The sequence below is a fragment of the Eleginops maclovinus genome, chromosome 16, assembly GCF_036324505.1.
Source record: "Eleginops maclovinus isolate JMC-PN-2008 ecotype Puerto Natales chromosome 16, JC_Emac_rtc_rv5, whole genome shotgun sequence".
Lineage (NCBI taxonomy): Eukaryota > Metazoa > Chordata > Actinopteri > Perciformes > Eleginopidae > Eleginops > Eleginops maclovinus.
The window spans coordinates 16,479,571-16,498,693 of record NC_086364.1 but is presented as its reverse complement, the minus strand read 5'-3'; the positions used below and the strand labels follow the sequence as shown (position 1 = coordinate 16,498,693).

The 19,123-nt window shown below is 41.3% G+C and overlaps 1 protein-coding gene across 2 annotated transcripts in view; it reads right to left on the bottom strand.

Annotated features, from left to right (window-relative positions):
• The window catches only part of LOC134878226 (septin-9-like), a 76,529-nt gene extending 58,011 nt beyond the window's left edge, over positions 1-18,518 (bottom strand). The window contains exons 1-2 of one of the 2 annotated variants that reach the window (XM_063904122.1): positions 18,209-18,518; positions 6,429-6,491 (exon numbers count right to left, since the gene is read on the bottom strand). In XM_063904122.1, coding sequence (XP_063760192.1) covers positions 6,429-6,491; positions 18,209-18,230 — 85 coding nt within the window. In that variant the 5' untranslated portion in view covers positions 18,231-18,518. Of the gene's footprint in view, positions 1-2,477; positions 2,696-6,428; positions 6,492-18,208 lie in introns of those variants that run through there. The other variant, XM_063904125.1, reaches the window with a different exon arrangement.
• Positions 18,519-19,123: the final 605 nt, after the last annotated feature.

Here is a 19,123-nt window from a genome sequence, read left to right as displayed (position 1 = left end):
CAGCACCCAGCCAGGCTCTGCTAACTTTAATCAAATACAGCACCTGTTGGAAACATGGCCTGACAGTACTGCACACACACACACACACACACACACACACACACACACACACACACACACACACACACACACACACACACACACACACACACACACACACACACACACACACACACACACACACACACACACACACACACACACACACACACACACACACACACAGGTATATCCCCTCAGTGGTTCTCTTTGCAGTGTGCCTGTGCATGTATGTGAGTGTATCGACTGTTGCCTGCAAGTGTGTGTTTGTATTCCCTCACGCATGGGATGGCTTGGTAAATAGAGCAAGCAGCTGTCCTCCATCACAGATATCTCTCTCTCTCTCTCTCTCTCTCTCTCTCTCTCTCCTCTGCACTGTGTAATAACACTGTTTAGCGAGATGCATTGTGATTGCTATCCTAGTTTACATATTGTTCTGCTCAGCACATTGTCATGGGAACTCACCCAACAACAACAACACCAATACAGGAAGCAACATGGCCAAAAAATCCTTTGCATTCTCTCAGTGAAGGCAGTATGCTGTGACAAAGAAAGCAACACTGAAAATAGCAAGAATAACACGTGTGAGTGTTCAGAGAGGGAGACATAAAAAGTATTTTTGTGTTACTCTACTCAACAACTCTACCTGGTGGGTGGACTGGATATTACACATCAAACACACAACTCCACACAGATTGACACACTCATCTTTCCCTGAATTAATTAAAAACTTTGTTTGAGGGTCAGCTAAACTAACTGAGGCTGCTTTTTCTCTGTAAGTCTAAGCTGGATGTATCACACAGTCTTCCATGATACATCATCAGATGACCTCGCTGTGACTGTAATGAATGGGGCACGTCAGCCCTTTCTTACGCTCCATTATAAGCCTCTGTATGGCTGACAGACAGTTTCCGTTCAGAGCGTCATCACTGTTGATTCATGGTTGGAGAACACACAGGAAACAAAGAGACCCTCGCACATCGGCATCCACACCAGAGCGAGGGAGATTAGCGAGGAGAAGTGAATGGAATTGATTTGGCCGAGGGAAATGAGAGTAACTCATTTCATGCTTAGACATTAACATGGCAACACCACAAGTGATGGCGGCCTCTACTTCGCCACAAGTTGAACACACACACACACACACACACACACACACACACACACACACACACACACACACCCTTTTAGACAGACACAGTCGCACATTCCTTCTATTTGTGTGTGCACACATTCACATACTTACAAGCACACTAGAAAGCATGAATGCTTAAGTTAATTTTCTCTTGACATCCACAAAGTATGTCCTGCTGAAGCATTACAGCTCCCAAGAGGAAGCACCTGGACATAGAGAGAGAGAAAGTGAAAGAGAGAGAGAGGAGGGTGATACGTCCTTCACGCACACACTTGTCAATGATCTCACCTACATCCAGATTTCACACACCATGGAGGTGCTACAAGCTATGCTGGGTCACAAACACACACATGCTGCTGCTGCTACTTCACCATTTCCACTGGGTTTTCTTTCAAGCCAATGAGTTTTTTTAACAAGACACACTTACGCTCATAAAAATACCATTAAGGAGCAGACAGCATTGCCTCACTAATGACTTTAGCACAACGTGCAACACACCCACATAGTGAGAAACTGTTATCCATTTGATATGCATGTCATTTGCATCCAACAGGGTAACGATGTCACAGGAACAGTTGAGAAAAAGTATTGGATTTTAATTCAGGTTCCTCTTTGTTAGAGGACTGAAGTGGGATTTCTCTCTCCTATGAGCTGAAGGAGGAACTGACTGATAGCCGACTCGGGATCAGAGCCACAAGGGACAAGAGTAGTACTGTTTAAACACAGCTCTTTCCTGTTTTCACACCAAAGAAGAATTGTAGAATGCAGATGGATGAGGGAAAAAAAGAAAGAGAAAATGTTATAAAAATAAGAGCTGTTCCTGTGTCACTTAAGAAAGCTCCCTGGAATTAATGTCTTGTAAAAAAATGAAAATGTGTAAAGACAGCAGACGGGGACGGGAATGGAAAAGTGGTGGCAACTGGGCGACAACCTGTAAAGAGAAAAACATTTAAGTGGAAACAATAGGAGGGTGGAGATGAACAGAAAAACAGAGACAGAACAAACACAACCGGCGCAGAGACAGATAAAGACAATTACACCAAAGCAAGTCCATTAAAGCTACTCCACAAACCCTGCAGAGCTCCAGCTCCAAACCCCAAAGAAAACATGCAGTCAGCAAACAGCACAGAATGAGAGAGTGGAAAATACCATAGAGGGGGAAAATAGAGGCAGGCTCTTACAGAATAGACACCCGATCACAGTAAAAAAAAAACTAAAAAAAACGCTGATTGAAGAACCTTAAGCTTTGTTTCCCATTCAGAATAGAAGCATGTGGGCTGAGAGTTTCCGGAGTTTGTCTTACCTGAGAATTTGTCCCCCTCCATAACCGGATCACTCCCTCCACAGCCACATGCAGTGTCTGCTCTATGACTCCACTCTCTTTCTCCTTCTCCCTCTCTCCCTCAGTCTTTTTTTGGACTTCCCTTTCTCTCGTCCCTCTCTCCCTCCCTCCCTCCCTCTGTCCTTTTCCTGCTCTTCTCACTCTCTCTTTTTCTCTCTGTTCTGCCTCCCTCTCCCCCAGATTGATTCCTTCAGTGTGTCTTGCTAATGAATTCAGAATTACGACATCGCCATGTGCTTATCATATGTTGCATTCACAGTTCGCTCTCTCCCTCTCTCTCTCTTTCCTCTCCCTTTACTCTGATGAGGGCAAAGGACTGAAGCAGCATTGTATCTTGAAAATAGAAACCATTAGCTCCACCATGTGACATGCACAGGCTCCTTGGAAACCAAAATAACCCGCTGGACTTGCAAGCTCTTCTGTCAGCTCTATCTTAATTTTCCTTGTGTGCCTGCCTGCCTGCCTGCCTGCCTGCCTGCCTGCCTGCCTGCCTGCGTGCGTGCGTGCGTGTGTGTGTGTTGCATTGATTAATTTGATACCAACAAGAATCCTGTCAAGATGGAATGAAAGACATTCCCTGAACTACGTCTAGACTTCCCCTTAAGATGAATCGGATACAGCTCTGCCTTTGTAAACGTGTGGAAGGATGATAGCCTGTTGAAATAATACTGACGTGCAAAAACAATATAGGGTGGAGGCAGGAGGGACTCTATCAAAACACACTTCCTAAAAAAATCCTTTCAAGGGTTAATACAGAGGAGGCAGTGTGAGGAACAAAATGACAGCAGGAGTGAAAATTTGACAATGAAAAAAGAAAAAAAGTGTGTGTTGTGAAGATTAGAGAAAACCCAGGCCAGGTTCAAAAGTGTTTTGCTTAGTGTAGACTCGTCTCTGCGTTCAGGAAACTCAGATGACCTCTGACCTTTGGCACGTCCCTCACACTGCGCCAGGGGGTCAGAGGTCACATGGCAAGCGTCTGAGCTCTGATAGAGAGATCAAACACACTCAGACATGTCAGTCTGACATCTTGTGCAACACACACCACTCCAGTGCTCCTTGTTGTGTATTGCATGTTGACCGTCCTTGTGTTTGTGTATTCATGTTTGCATTGAGCGTGCTTGTTTTTCTATTATATGTCTGTCTCTCGCCAGGTGTTCATTAACGTTTTCATTAAAAGCCAGGTGCCCTGTTTTAAGCAATGGCTGATGAAATGAGTAAAATGTGAGCATTAGCGGCCCCAAATGGCCAAAGCATGTAACTGTGATGGCTTTTCCAAACCTAACAGGAAGGGAATAATAGTACAGAATCCTGACTGCTAAACAGTAATGGAGTTTAGTTTCCAACAAAGACAGTCTGTGATGCTTTGCACCGAATAATACAGAGATGAATGAGCTGTTCTGGATTGGGCACTCACGCCGTTCTGTTTATAAAAAAGACAAATTCAATTCATAATTTCATTGATATTTTGCCGACAAAGTGAAGCTGTCTCAATAAAGATGTTCTTCCCTCTTCTTTCAGATATAAGATAACAAGGTAAACATATGTTAACGTAAATTCCTGCAGACAATTGACAATCATATTTGATATACAACCAAATTAAACTTAAAATACGAAAGTCTTTAGAAATGACATATAGAATATTGTACATGAGAACTGTTGGTCCTGAAATGTAACCATAGCATTACTTGGATATTATTTTATCCCTTTGAATAAGAAAAAAACATAAAACAGGAGTATGTTTTATTCAACTCGACTATGATCTGCTGTAATTGTGTGTACAATGTGGCAGGATGTATTGAATGGGAATTAACTACACACAGATCAACAATAGGGACAGTGTTGGAGAGACCAAATGTGTGTGTATGTGTGTGTCAGTTTACAGTAAAGCATCATCCCAAACACCCACCCGCTCGCTCGTAAACCTGCCCTGTTGGCAGATGTTTTGTATGGGGTATCACACAAACGTACACACAAACGTACACACACACACACACACACACACACACACACACAGACACGTACACACACACACACACAGACACGTACACACACACACACACACACACCCTGTGGCGACTGCATCAACGACAGGGAGGTCTGCTGACAAGCAGGTCCTTATCCTTACCCTTAAGCACTTCCCCACAACATGTATGCATCTGTTAATGCATATCTGCTTGGGTGTGTGTGTGTGTGTGTGTGTGTGTGTGTGTGTGTGTGTGTGTGTGTGTGTGTGTGTGTGTGTGTGTGTGTGTGTGTGTGTGTGTGGGGCTCTGTCCCTTTAGTTCACAGAGTGACTCAAGGAGCTGACAAAAACAAGCTAACAAAACTGCAATACAACTGATACATTTTTGGGAGTTTATGTAACCTCATAAAAATGTCCTCTTACAGTTTTCCACAGGTTTTTGAGCAAATTTGTAGCATGCCTGACTTACACAAATTTGACTTCTTGGCGTAGATGTATTTATTTTAGCTGTTTTAAAGTCTAGACTCGTGTAGTCTGTAGTGGCATGTGCTCAGTCAAATCTAACAATCAAATTCCTTTTGTGTCCTTTTTACATTTATGAGGATCATGGTGCTGTCCTCATCTGCTCTCAAAACCTCTGCTTGTTTTTTACTTGTTAATTTTTTTGTATTTTATTGACCTACACAAACCTCTTCTTGTGCACACTTAATTGTACGCAGCAACCCACTAAACTACTATGCAATGTCAAAGTGTGTCTGCTAGTTCATTGCCTGTCAGCTGTCAGAAGTACGACATCCTGGGGCCTGATTCACGAAAGAAATGTGCCAGCCCACGCAGATTACAAATGGTGATCTTGCATGCTTATGCTTCTTAGTTAAAGGTGTCAAAATAAACACGAATGGAAATGAAAAATTTCCATGGTGCTGAATGACACGCACCCACTGACATGAAGTCTATGTGTGTGTGTGTGTGTGTGTGTGTGTGTGTGTGTGTGTGTGTGTGTGTGTGTGTGTGTGTGTGTGTGTGTGTGTGTGTGTGTGTGTGTGTGTGTGTGTGTGTGTGTTTCTGTCCCCCTCCTTTCTATGTGCTGATGGTGCAGAAGACGTTTGCTCTTCTCGCTGGTAGACGATGCTTCAGTGGTGAGCCACAACCACAGATTTAGCTTGCATGCCATTACTGTACACACACACACACACACACACACACAATGGTAAGTCTACTTCTGTTTAAGCCTGTTGTGAAATTGCAAATTTAAAGGTAAGTACTACAAAATAATAATTATTGAATATTGCAAAAAGTATTGCACCAGAAATCTAAAAAGTGTGTGTGAGGACAGAGGGAAAAATATTTAAAATTAAAAGACGTACAAAAAGTGCCAAAGACGTGTTGATCAACCAGAGTGATGGAAGACATAATGCTGCTCTTTTACTGTTATAATTTAATCTCGTTAGGTCCACAGATAAACTGATTTTACAATATAACATTTTCTTTCAAAGCAATTGGGGATTTTTTAAATGTCCTCGGTAGACAAGAAAGCGGCACACAATTCTGCAGGAAAACACACATCAGCCGACACACACACATATGCAGACGGTTATTCAGGACACTTCAGGATACTGCACTGTCACTGTTCCTGTAATCTGATGTTTACATGCTATCAGCTGTTATCTCTACAGAAAACAGTACCTGCTCTGCCCTTACCACATCCCTCTGCTGAGGGTCAATGACAGTGAAATACGTAATGCTTTACAGGAACAGGCAATGATTCAATGGAAACTGGAAAAGTGAGTGTAAGACTTTAACCATGACCAAATGTGGATGGATGACAGCTACATGAGCTTGTCATCGGACAGGATGCACTAAATGTATTTTTGTACAACAGTACAAATCCTGAAGGGAGCATGGACTGGTATGTGTAGATAGAAATGACAGGGGTGCAATCTACTTACTGGGACTGGTGATGCCAGATCCCTCTCTTTCTGTTCTCCTTGTCCGAGCGCTGGCTGATCTCACTGTAAAAGAGGGGAAAATAACACGAGTAACATTATCTGGAAAGTCTAGAGAAACTCTACTACAATCAACAGTTGTGGCATTGCACATTCATCAACAAGAAGCTCAGCATTAGAAAAACAATGTGTAATACCTCAAAAACAGAGTGGCAGGTTTGGTTGTTGCTTGTCCCATAAATGACTGAACAATGATACAAAACATGCATAAGCACCAAGTGGAAAACAGTTTCTTCTCATTCTCCTTTAGGCCAAATTCTCCACAGTTGTCATGTGGAAAAACAAAGTCAGCCGATATTTGAATGATCATTATTATTGCTCGACCACCGAGAAAATGACATTTGGTTACAGAAGGAGAGCCAGATTTTTTATCTCAATTTCATTGTGGCTTTTATATTTTTATTACTGTGAGGATGCTGTGCAAATGATTAGGATCAAACTTGGAAAGAATGCATGGATAGGATGAATAGGGTAGAAATAAAGCTGCCTTGCACAGTGTGAGTACTCTTCCACTTTAAACATTTTCAGTTCAATTCAGTTAAGTAACTTTTGCTGATGGGAACCCTAACACCTGCAGGGAAGTTAAACGCACAATGAGTAGGATTTTCCTAAGAAAAAAATGGTATGGCCTTTGAAAAGATAAACCCTCTCAATCATCCTTTATAACCGACTACAATTGTGTAGCAACTTTGTATTGAACGGTGGACCATGCGGCCCTCTTTTCACTTTCTTTTTTATCTTTCTTGGCGTCTACCAAAACAAATGGGGTGTGTTTTAAACATTTTGGGTTTCTTCAAACATGTATCGTGCATCGTAATTATTGTTGAGCCTGGGGAAAAAACCCAACCAACAAAACTTACTTATTGAATCTCAAAAGTCCTAACCACAGAAAAGGGCAATACTACTTTTATGTTTATCTCACATTGATTGAATATATCACAAAACAACTGAGAATAAGAAGACACATAAGTCACTTTGAGAGAAACCCAAAAAAGAAACACTGTTATACTTACACATGAGTGTTTCTATCATTCTCCAGTATTTTTAGCTTTTTGAACATCCTCATTCATGCTCATCTAACGTCTCCCAGTGCCAACATGACACTGGCTGGTTCAGGCTTCAGACGAGAGACTCTTCCTCTTGGCTGACACACTGTGCCCTGACACTCGTGGGATGCTCTGGGTAATCTCTCATTGATCAGCCCTGGTGTGTGTGTGTGTGTGTGTGTGTGTGTGTGTGTGTGTGTGTGTGTGTGTGTGTGTGTGTGTGTGTGTGTGTGTGTGTGTGTGTGTGTGTTTTCACTTCTGCTGAATCACCAGCCACTGCATGAGGAGAGGATGAGCCAAACAAGGACAGCTCTGATGTTGTTTGTTCGGATGTCTGATTCAGATCTATTGAATCAGTTGGTCTTTCCATGTCTTTGTTCTGGACTGAAATATCTCTTCAATTACTGCATGGATTACCAAACAATTTTGTATAAATAGTCACTGTCCACAAACAATAAACCCTAACTACTTTGGGGATCCCCTTACTTCTCCTCTAGCACCACCATAGGGTTTACATTTATGGTTTTCTCTTCCTAAGATCACACACACACATTTTTCTTTTCCCCAATTCAAATTAGGTAGACTCATCCGCTGGCTGGTGAGTCAGTTGTCCCCCACACTATTGAACGTCTTACCGCAAATAAGTCAATGTGAAGATGGCATTGATCCTCTGCCAATATTGCCAGCCAACATGTTGGTTTTCTGTCTGTGTTTTCATTGGTGTCAACTCAAAGACAGCTGGAGCTTTAGAGCCAAAAACATGGCACCAAAAATAACAATATTGAAGGGCTCCCCCTAAAAGTCTTTTAAAAAAGTACCTTAAAGGGGATCCGACATTCAGACCATAATTGGCCAGCTTAAACAACTATTTTACCTACCACTGAGGTCAGACAACGGGTTATATGAACAAAGTCTTTATCAATAATAAACCTAAAGTGGGAAAAACTCAATCTAAAATCTTGTGAGAGAACTGGCGTAAATGTACATTTACAAATGTACTACTGTTACTCTGATACTGTCAACAATCCTATTTCTTCCAGAGTAATCAATGAACAGAACAGGCAGCATAACCAGTGCACAGCAGCTCAACAAAACATGTCTTTGTTTATTTATTGGCAATGATCCATGTCCTGCTATGGAAAACAGTTTTAATTTCTGAGCTCCTGAAAAACTGGTTAACATCATCTTTCACACACTAATTTGACAAAAGTTAACCTAACAAGTTAACCTAACATCATCTTTCAGCATCCAACACCTGATTTATTCAAAGAGACTTGAGTCTTGCTGTTAAGTATTATGTGGGAGAGTTTAATGTGACTGCTGTTTGAGTTGCTTACCACATTTATGTGTGGAGTATCTTATAATGTCCTTATGTCACTCTGACTCCAAATTTCAACATAAATATAAACTGTTTTAACAGTTAGTATTAATCTAAAAAGGGCATACATGTCAGTAATAGACTTCTGGCTTCACTGTTAGTTTGGAGAGGAAGCATTGACTCATTTTTTTTGACTTTCTAAATCACTAACTGGGCGTTAAGAGTGTCAAAGGTGCAATAGTCAAAAAGCCAACCCTTGTTTCCTGTTTTAAGTGCAAATCATTAATCTGCAATGACCCATGTGATAACACCATCAGTTTGAAAGCTGTATGGAAACATGGCGGAACAAATGAGAGGCAGCCAAATCGTTAAGAGCCTTGCAGCCAAAAAGCATGCCTGTACCTTACTTTTCTAGCTGGGAATACTGTTTGAAAGAGGCGAGGTGAACACACACACACACACACACACACACACACACACACACACACACACACACACACACACACACACACACACACACACACACACACACACACACACACACACACACACACACACACACACTCTAATTTGACAAAAGTTAACCAATGCAACAAAGTTCTGTAGCACCACATTAGTAACAAGACACAACCTAGTTAACCGAGTTATCATTTGCCAGAAGCTGCATGGTTTAACGTGAGGGAAAAGTACTGACAGACATAAAGCAAGTCGGCCAACTGCAGTGAGCTTAAATACAAACTAAAAGAGTGACATCTGAAAAGTTCAACTGTATGTTGGCACAAAGGTGTGTATGTGTGTGATTGTTCATGTGTGCTAACCTGCTCAGGCCTGTCTGGGGAGACAAAGCACACACACACACACACACACACACACAGACACACACACACACACACACACACACACACACACACACACACACACACACACACACACACACACACACACACACACACAGTACATATCATAGGTGAACAGGTTTCATAAAAACCTCCCAACGCTCAACTCCATGTCTTTTTTCCCCTCAAGGCGATTTGTAATCTTCTGAGGTCATATTTGCCTTATGACACTGCTATGTACAACGGAGGTCATTACGTGCACATGACACATGAAAAGAAAGAAACCAGTGTTTATGCTGAACGAAAAAACTACTTTAAGCATAGCCTGAAGTCATATTGTGGAGTTATTGCACTGCTGCCTGTATATTTGCTATTGGCCTGAACTGATTGATGTCAATTGCACAGTTTCGCATAGCTGTGTATGTGTGTGTGTGTGTGTGTGTGTGTGTGTGTGTGTGTGTGTGTGTGTGTGTGTGTGTGTGTGTGTAACGTGACCGGTCAACAGTGTTGCCACAGTTACCTTGAAAAAGTAATCTGATTACTCCTCTAAAAAGTAACTTAGTTACTTTACTGATTACTTGATTTTAAAAGTAACTAAGTTAGATTACAAGTTCATTTATTAGTTACTTTCAGCAGCTGCAGACAACACCCTCAAGATCCCGCCCGACCAACTTCTTTAACTCTTCTCCACTTATTGGTTTTGCACCGAAGTCCAGTTTTTGTTGTTTGGGTGGTGGGGGACTCAGTGCCCGATCCGTCCGCCCCCCCCCCCCCCCCCCGGCTGCGTAATGACGTACGCGGAAACTTTTCCTGCCCGATTTGTACCACGCATGTCTACATTTTACGGTACTTGACGGCAGCCAGTTAGTTTACCTAACCGGAAACAGCTGGTAGTTCACAGAAACTGTCAGTATATAGAGTTTATTGCTTGATATTGGCGATCGGAAACGGATCGGGCACTGACAGGGACCTCCTGCTTTAGTCGCAGCTCTCTGCTTCGCACCACCTGGTGGGACTTGCTCTGTAAGTTTGACTGTGCCGTGCTGCGACTCCAAATGTTTCTTCAAATGTGACGTAGTGTTTTTGAAGCTAGATAGCACTTTGTCGCCAGCACAGAGTGTACAACAAACCTTAATATTGTCATCTTTAGCTGACACAAACCCAAAATAGTGACTGTATTTCCAGCTAGAAAACGCGCATGTGTCTCCTCTCTCCATTGTTGTTTACGTTTGTGTCGCTGCGTGGTAAACACGTTGTGCTGAAAACGTCACCTAATTGTCGCATAGACGTCACTCCCCGAGACGCAAGAAGAAAGCAAAAACGTTTTACTAAGGAAAATGACAAAAATAGTAACGCACAGTGACTTTGATAAGTAACTTTAATCTGATTACTGGTTTGGAAATAGTAACGCGTTAAATTACTCGTTACTGAAAAAAATGGTCATATTAGAGTAACAGGTTACATACATGTCGACCACATGTCGGTCAAGTGCACGGCTATGCCTGGACAAACATGTCAACAGATTAGTTATTGGTCTCAGATGACTGGAGCAGGTAAACAGAGGGCAGAGGGTGCAACACTTAAACGTACTTGAAACCCAAGAGCTGTCACACGCACATACACACACAAATGAATGAAGCCAAGGATGGAGTGATTTACAAAATGCATTGTCTCTATCAATCACACACACACAATTACCTGAGATTTGTGTGTTTGCAAAAGGAGGCCATGGCATGTCTTATTTGGGCATGGTGAAGGATGTTTACCTCACTTCTTTATTTCCCTGTCTTATCATCTGTCATTTGACACTCCTGCCTTCTCTTTAGGGCTAGGAGGTGTTTCAATCCAAAGCATTAATCAACTGTGTGGTACACAATGTTAGATTCTAAACATGATGAAAGATGTGCTTATTTATGTGTCCCTGCTGTAAATTCCCTCTATCACTCCTTCTGGTTAACACACTTGTAAGTGAGCTATCATTTTTTATTTTTTTTTATGGCTTTTATTAAACATGTATACATGACAATACATTTTGTGAAAGCATTCATTTTTATAATGCATTTTTTATCTGGTTATTTTATCAGTTAACTATATCCAAATTGAAATGTGATCCTATAGTTGTTTATAGATGATTTTATCTTGCAACACGGATAAGCTGTGTGTCCGAAAGCAGCTTCATTGATGTCCGTTCTACATGGAGCTCCAATTTATGCTGATTACTAAGCAATTAGTATTCATCCATGCATTAGAAATCAATATGCGCAAGAACTTAATTTTTAATTTTAATGTCATTTTTTTGTTTTTATTAAAAGACAGCGAAGCAATAGTTAAAATCTGATCATGTTTCCTTGTTTTCAATACTATTTTATCTCTCTTTGTTCTTCCTGTAACAACCCTTTTGAGCACTAATCACATTTAAAAGGACCTGATTCAAATCTCTCATAAAAATAGACTTACCCTCAGTATTAGTTTCACATGAGTAAGTCTCATATTACTGAATCTGAAGACTTTCTATGGACGAATATCACATATCTCAATTATTTGTTTGGTCAAAATCACACTGTGAAAATGTCAACATCATTCATCCCTTATTTCCTTCTCATCTGTCTGTCCGCTCTCCCATCTGTTCCTTTGTGCTTTTATGGCCCTCATTACACATGTTAAGGGTGCGCGGCAAACACACCGTTTCACAACTCTGCCTGTGAAAGAGCTGGGAGCAGAGTGAGTGGAAAAAAAGAAAGAAAGAAGACAGCCTGAATGACGGGACTGCCATTTTTCACGATTGTTTTTACAGCCCAGATAAGACCTCTACCTGGATGCATTCTTAATAAGTATGGACCACACCAAACACACACACACACGCACACACACATGCAGTCACACATCGAGGAAAGATGGCTGTGACCCTGAACTGCACTCCTCCCAGATGAATAGCCGTTGTTCTGGCGCCAAAGGTAAACTGGCAACACCTTTTCCTACCTCTGCACTTTCAACACAGACCTATTCCTCACTCACCATGCTCATTGAAAACACCGCTTCAACACACACACACACACACAGTCACCTTTCTGTACTCTTCACAATGCAAACAAGCCCAATCACTTTATATTCAAATGTTTTTTAAGCCTGGGTTAGACAGGATACTGCGGCGGTCTATAAAACAATGCTGGTGTGGCAGATAAGGATCAGCCTTCCTTCTTTAGCGGCTGTTAAAACCCACAGAGTCAGTTTAAAAGTCCATAGAGCTTTATGGGCTGAAACACCCCAAGGAAACGTGTAGTTCACTGTATGTCATAAGTGAGCAACTGAGTGAGTATGTTGAGAAATGTTAGAAAGACAATAGCTACAATATCTGCCCTTGAAAGTTCAAATAACTTTAAAATACAGTACAGGAATACACCATTATTTATTGTTATTATCTCAGGGTGTTGTCTAAACCGGGTAACGGGTTCTGCGCCCTCTTACTTTTGGTGTGCGCGCTCATACCAAATTGCCAATTTGCCTTGTAAAATTTAAAGTTGATGCCAGAAAAGAACATTTCTGTTCGTCAAAAACTGTATAATTACTAAATTGTGTCAAATAGACCGTCAGATGGCATAGACAGCTTTGTTTTTACGGCACTCCGACGTCGCCTTCTTGCCTATGCCCTTGGCGCCATCTTGTATACGGTCATGTTCTCTCGAGAATTGATGTGTCTTATATACAAGATCAGTGCTACAGTATTGCTCTCGTACTATATTTTGTAGAAAAAACCCTGACTCTTACTTTTCTTGTGAATCATAAATGCATTACAAACTGCATCTCGTTGTGCGACTGTGTTGCAAAATGACATTTAATGATCCTCGAGTCCTTGAGATTTAGCAGGACGCAAGTGGTGATGTAGAACCATTCCATCTTCGCCATAAAGAAAATAAACATAGGATAAACAATGCAAATGCTTTACATATTCTTGTGTTCTGCAAGAAAGAAAACAGCTATTTTTGTAATTTACTTTTTATATGTCCCAGTTGCAATAAAACTGTAACACACTTCTGCACAAGGAACAGGTGCAAACACAATATGTCCACAAATACAGGTCTTGTTACTCATCTTAAAAAAAACATTTATGTAAGTCATCATTTAAATTATATGTTTCTTGCCTCTACTGTATCTAATCACTCAACAGTGTATAAACCATCATGCATAAAGGGGTTGATCAAACTGAAACTGAAAAGTAAGCATGGCATCATTAGTAGAGTTCAGGTACTCCAAATAAAGTTCATACCACTCCCAGGTAATTACGATGTTATAAAGACTGATTATCTTGGACACTACTTTTCTGTAAGTGATATAAAGAGATTGTCATGCCAACAAGGTTTGCAAACAGCCAACATGCATCATCTTGCAATTTCTCCGCTCCAATGAGCGAACAGAAAAGATATGACTCACTTACACTTCAAGTTTTTTCAATAAAAGTATTCATTCATGTCAAGACAAGACACATTACTCTGTGGCCTGCAGGTGAAGCAACCTGACCACATTTCCTTATTACAGAACTTTTCTTTAGTGGTATAATCTGTCTGTATATCGATCAGAAGATTTGGATTTACGATCACTTTTAAGTTGAGAGCTTCAGATTAACACAGTTGCTTTAACTGAAATGCATGTGAGCCTGTCCATGCATATTATTACTGTACCACACATGTTCCAGTACACATCGGAACCTCTGAGCCTGCCATTATCTTTTTACGGGCTCTCTCCTGGCCCCGGGCCTACAGTACAGGCAGTCTGTTGTATCAGTTGACACCCCCAGCAGCAGCAGCAGCATCACAGGGCTGCATTCTTGGCTGCACATAATAAACACAGAGCGGAGTGGACACTTCAGAGCAGGCTCCACACGGCTGAGAGGGGAGGACCATGCACAGCAGACACAAGACACTGCAATCAGGGGAACTCCACATTCCTGTGTGTATCAATAACACTGTGTATGAAGAGTATACTGTGGCACAAAGCAGGAGTTATGAATGAGTTACAAGCATTTAAGCTCTGTGCACAAATACAGATTTGTATTTACTATCTCTCTAAAGAAAGAAACTGTTAGACTAATGGCTTCAGTCAACAGTAAATCACGCCTACTTCTGTCAGTGATGAGTAACCATCATCTTTTGTAGATAAAATTACATGTGTTATTTATTTGTTTTTTAAAGGTGTTCATTGCACTAAAACATGTGCAGCTCTGAGCAGTTTGCATTGCCCATGACAGGAAGGAGCTGTCAATCACAGCTTCTTAGCAGCCAATGCTTACAGTAACACTTAGCAACCAAGATTTCGAGTAGCACTTAGCAACCAATACTAACAGTTACGAAACAAATCTGATGAACTTTAGCTTGCTGGGTTATTAAACTACCGTTTGAACCATTAAGAAATTCTGAACCCTGTAAAACTGGATGGCTAAATACATGATGTTGTGCAAAAAGACTGATGCTGAATTAACATGTAAGTGTAGAGGACTAGAAGATACAGGAACAGCATTGTTCTTGTGCTGCACTTATTTAGTCCTATATTTAGGAGTACACTTTTGGCGGTAGTCAGTGTTCTATTTCTTGCCCATTACCCCAGGTGTCGTCACGCTTTTAATTTTTTTCATAGAAATAAAACACCTTTTGTTTATTTTAGCCTAGGCTTTCAGCGCTTGTCGTAAAGCAGATGCCACAATTGTGAAGTGAAAATATCTGCTCCTAAATGCAGCACCAGAGCAAGTAGAGTCATGAGAATAATGATGGGAAAAATGATAATAAAAATGTACATGTTACGTCAAGCTAACGCAGCTCTGTTTAGTGCCAAAGGATAAATACTAGTACAAGGAAGACAGAGGTGAGCTAAAGAAAGACAACATGTTTCCTTGATTTATTTATATACAGAGCATTGCCCCTAGTACAGCTTTATGCACACTGCTTCACCATGTGATAAAATGTTAAGCTTGATAAACGTGCTGCGTCTTACGTTTGCTAAGGTACATCTGGGGTTTAGCAAACAAAAGAACTACAGGCATGTAAATCTACATTTTGGTGTTTTCATTGTCATTCATTTATTTAAGTCTGAAATTACACCTGCAACCAGTTTGGAAAGTTGTATCCCAAAGTCGAACCTGTAGCTCCATGACACCGCTATTTCAGATCATACCACCCATTATTAGTCCATTATTCACAGGATTCTAGGAAGCCAAATTGATGGTTAGACCATCCTCTGCATGCTCTGCAAGATGACAGGGCAAATATGTCTCAACAGAGTTTATAGCTTGACTTTCAAGTTACCATCTAACAATAGCTGTAGGCTCTGAATCAAAGCCTCGCTGACTCTCCAGTATAAACACACTAAAAGCCGTAATGCAATGCGGAGTGAGGCGTTTGTCACACAGGTACTAGTAGTGGAATCAGGTGTGTATGTGTGTATTTTTGAGTAGGACTTAAAAGCACATACCAGGAGGAGTGTACTTGGAAAATAATGACTCTTGAGTGTGTGTTTGAGTGGGCTGTTATTCAAACGGGTTACTCATTGATCCAGACGACGTGAAGGAGTGGTGTACAAGGCGGGGATTGGCTCCACTGGCAGGGATTGCTTGAGTGAACACAGACACATGTATACAACCCCCTCTCAAAAGATGTCATATACACACATTTCTGTGTATGCGGTCTAAAACTGAAATGTTTTCACTAGGCCAGATACTCAATCTTTCTGCTCATGTTTGTGGGGGTATTTGCGTACAAAACACACACACAACACACACACACACACACAAACACACCCACACACACACACACACAGGCTGACCTTCCTCTCTCAGTCAACCATCCACATCTCTGATGCTTGTCTAAACACCCCTACATGTTAGAGAGGAGGGCCTTTTATGACTAACACACACAAATCAGCCTACACACACACTTTGTTATTAGACAATTTCCCGAGTGGAGCTCTGACAAAGAATGTGACAGCTCCACACACGCCGCACGGCAGGGGGAGAACACACACACACAGAGGAGGTGGAGGAGAGGCGGCATGACCCAACATGCACTTGGCTCCGATGGAAAACCGTCGGACGCTCCATCACACAAAGACTCGGGAAGAGGAGCCGGGAAAGCTGGCATTCCGGGGTATAGTGTTGTGTACACTGGACTGATCCGAGATTATGGGGGGGAAAGAGAGGGGTGGGAGGGCAAAGGAGGCTCAGACGTGGATGGAAGTGATAGTAAACAGTGCTGAGGAGTAAGGCTGCAGCGATTACTCGACTGATAGAATCATAATAAGGATGAAATTGCCAACTACTTCATAATCTATTAATCATTAGAGTAATTATATATGCAATCTGTTCTGACCCGCTCAAATATAAAGATGTCCTGCCTTTTGTGTTCTATAACATATTTAACTGAATTTCCAGGGATTTTCAATGAAAAAAAAAGACACCTTGGACTTTTAGAAGTAAATAATAGACCATAAAATTAATCGATTAAACTAGAAAACAACTTGCAGATTAATCAAAAAAGAAAATGATCCCTAGTTGCGGGCCCCACTGGAGAGAATGAGTTGGAGAAAGCAAGAGTTTGAGGATAAGAGAAATAAAGGGGGGAGAGAAGAAGGAGATTGTAACAGTAGTCAGGATGCATATTGTAGTGACTATTGACTGTTAAAAAGTAGCAAACATTTCTCTGCTAATCTGTCTTTGAGTCAGGTAGCTAAATAAATCACTTGCACAGTCTTAATCTTTGAAACATCTTTGAAAAGTTGCAAAAGCTATTCAAAGCTTCAGTTAAGAAAAATGTAACATCTTATAAAACGCAATTTCCCGATAACCGCAATCACATCCAGGCAGTCCCAGAATAAACATGTTCATAAATGCTTGTGTGGATTTGTTGCAGATGGATAAATCAAGTCTTTCTTCGGGTGTTGGAGGGGAGGAGTGAATGAACTGCACAGTGAAACTGTCAGTCAGACACATTAACAACCAAACTGTCTCAAGATCAGAGAAAAACAGTTTGGCATCATGGTTACATTTCTGTTTTCATCCACCAATAAATCAATCCTGCACAAACTGTGTGCATGTTTTAGTGTCACCAGAAGCATGGAGGCAACAAGTGGTGCAGTTACCTTATCTGTCATGTTACTCAGAGTGGGCTTTATGCACATTTTTGCATAAAGACTTGACTGGGCTCACCTTTGTGTCATGATGTCTTATGTGTAAGGCTAGAATACGAAATATTCTGGCCTTTGGAGAAGACATGTCTTACAACCACACCCACAAATCCAGGGCCTTTTCTTTGCAAAAGGAAAATTACAAGGAACAGTGATTTAAAATGTACTCATATGTGAAACACCAGTGATAAAAAAAACAGCATGCTGTCAAACATTTACTTGCATTACGTCAATCCTAGTTTTGTCCCTTTAAACCTCTGACACCCGCACGCACTCACCGACCAACACTATCCTTTAAATAGGCTGATATCGTATAAAGAAAAGACACCATAGGTTATGTTAGAGCAACGCCCGTACCTGGATATGAATATTTCTTCATGGTAGTAGATGTTTCCTTCTTTATTCGCTGATGAACAGTTGATGAGTCGCTCCGGTTTCTCACTGAGTGTCAATGGGACGTTTGCATCCGTAACTTTTCCCGGTTGTTTCGATGTGTGCCCTCCTTTCCTATCTGTCTCTCTGTCTCTATGTCTCTCTCTGCCTTTCTTTCCACTGCTACTTCGCACCTGAGCGCTCAGGTAAATTCACTTCTTATTGAACTTCCTGCACTTAATCCCGTACTAATTCCCACCGTGAACCACTTGGGGAGACAGTCTGATGGGAATGGATACAATCACACCTGCGCTCCTAACGCACGCCCAGTGCAGGGGCGGGAGTGGTTCCACTGTAACCGAGGGGGCTTTCACGTATCAGGGCTCAGAGGTGGAATAATTCAAACAGTATTTGATTGGGGCTTTGGGGTTTGATGAGGACTATTTGAAGAAAGTAATACAATGGACAGCTCAGTAATCCTGAAATTAAGCAGTTCTGATGTGTTGCACAACTTTTAGAGAAGGCATGCGCAGACGTGAAGGAACAATTGTCATCCACTTGTTATAGAAAGCGATAATGAACATTGGAAATAAAGAATAAAATGCTAAACAATTTAATAGAATATAACTGTTCCTGTGTGTGTGTGTGTGTGTGTGTGTGTGTGTGTGTGTGTGTGTGTGTGTGTGTGTGTGTGTGTGTGTGTGTGTGTGTGTGTGTGTGTGTCTTGTTTCGATTATAAACTTTGTGGCTGGGTGGGGTCACGTGTTGAGTTAGCCCACGTCTATTGAAATAGTCTGCTGTGCCTACATCCTTTAATTTTTTTAAAATTCCACTTGTCACACTGTGGCAACCTGCTTCATGTTCTTAAGACCTGAATCCAAATCCTGCCTCAGAGAGCTG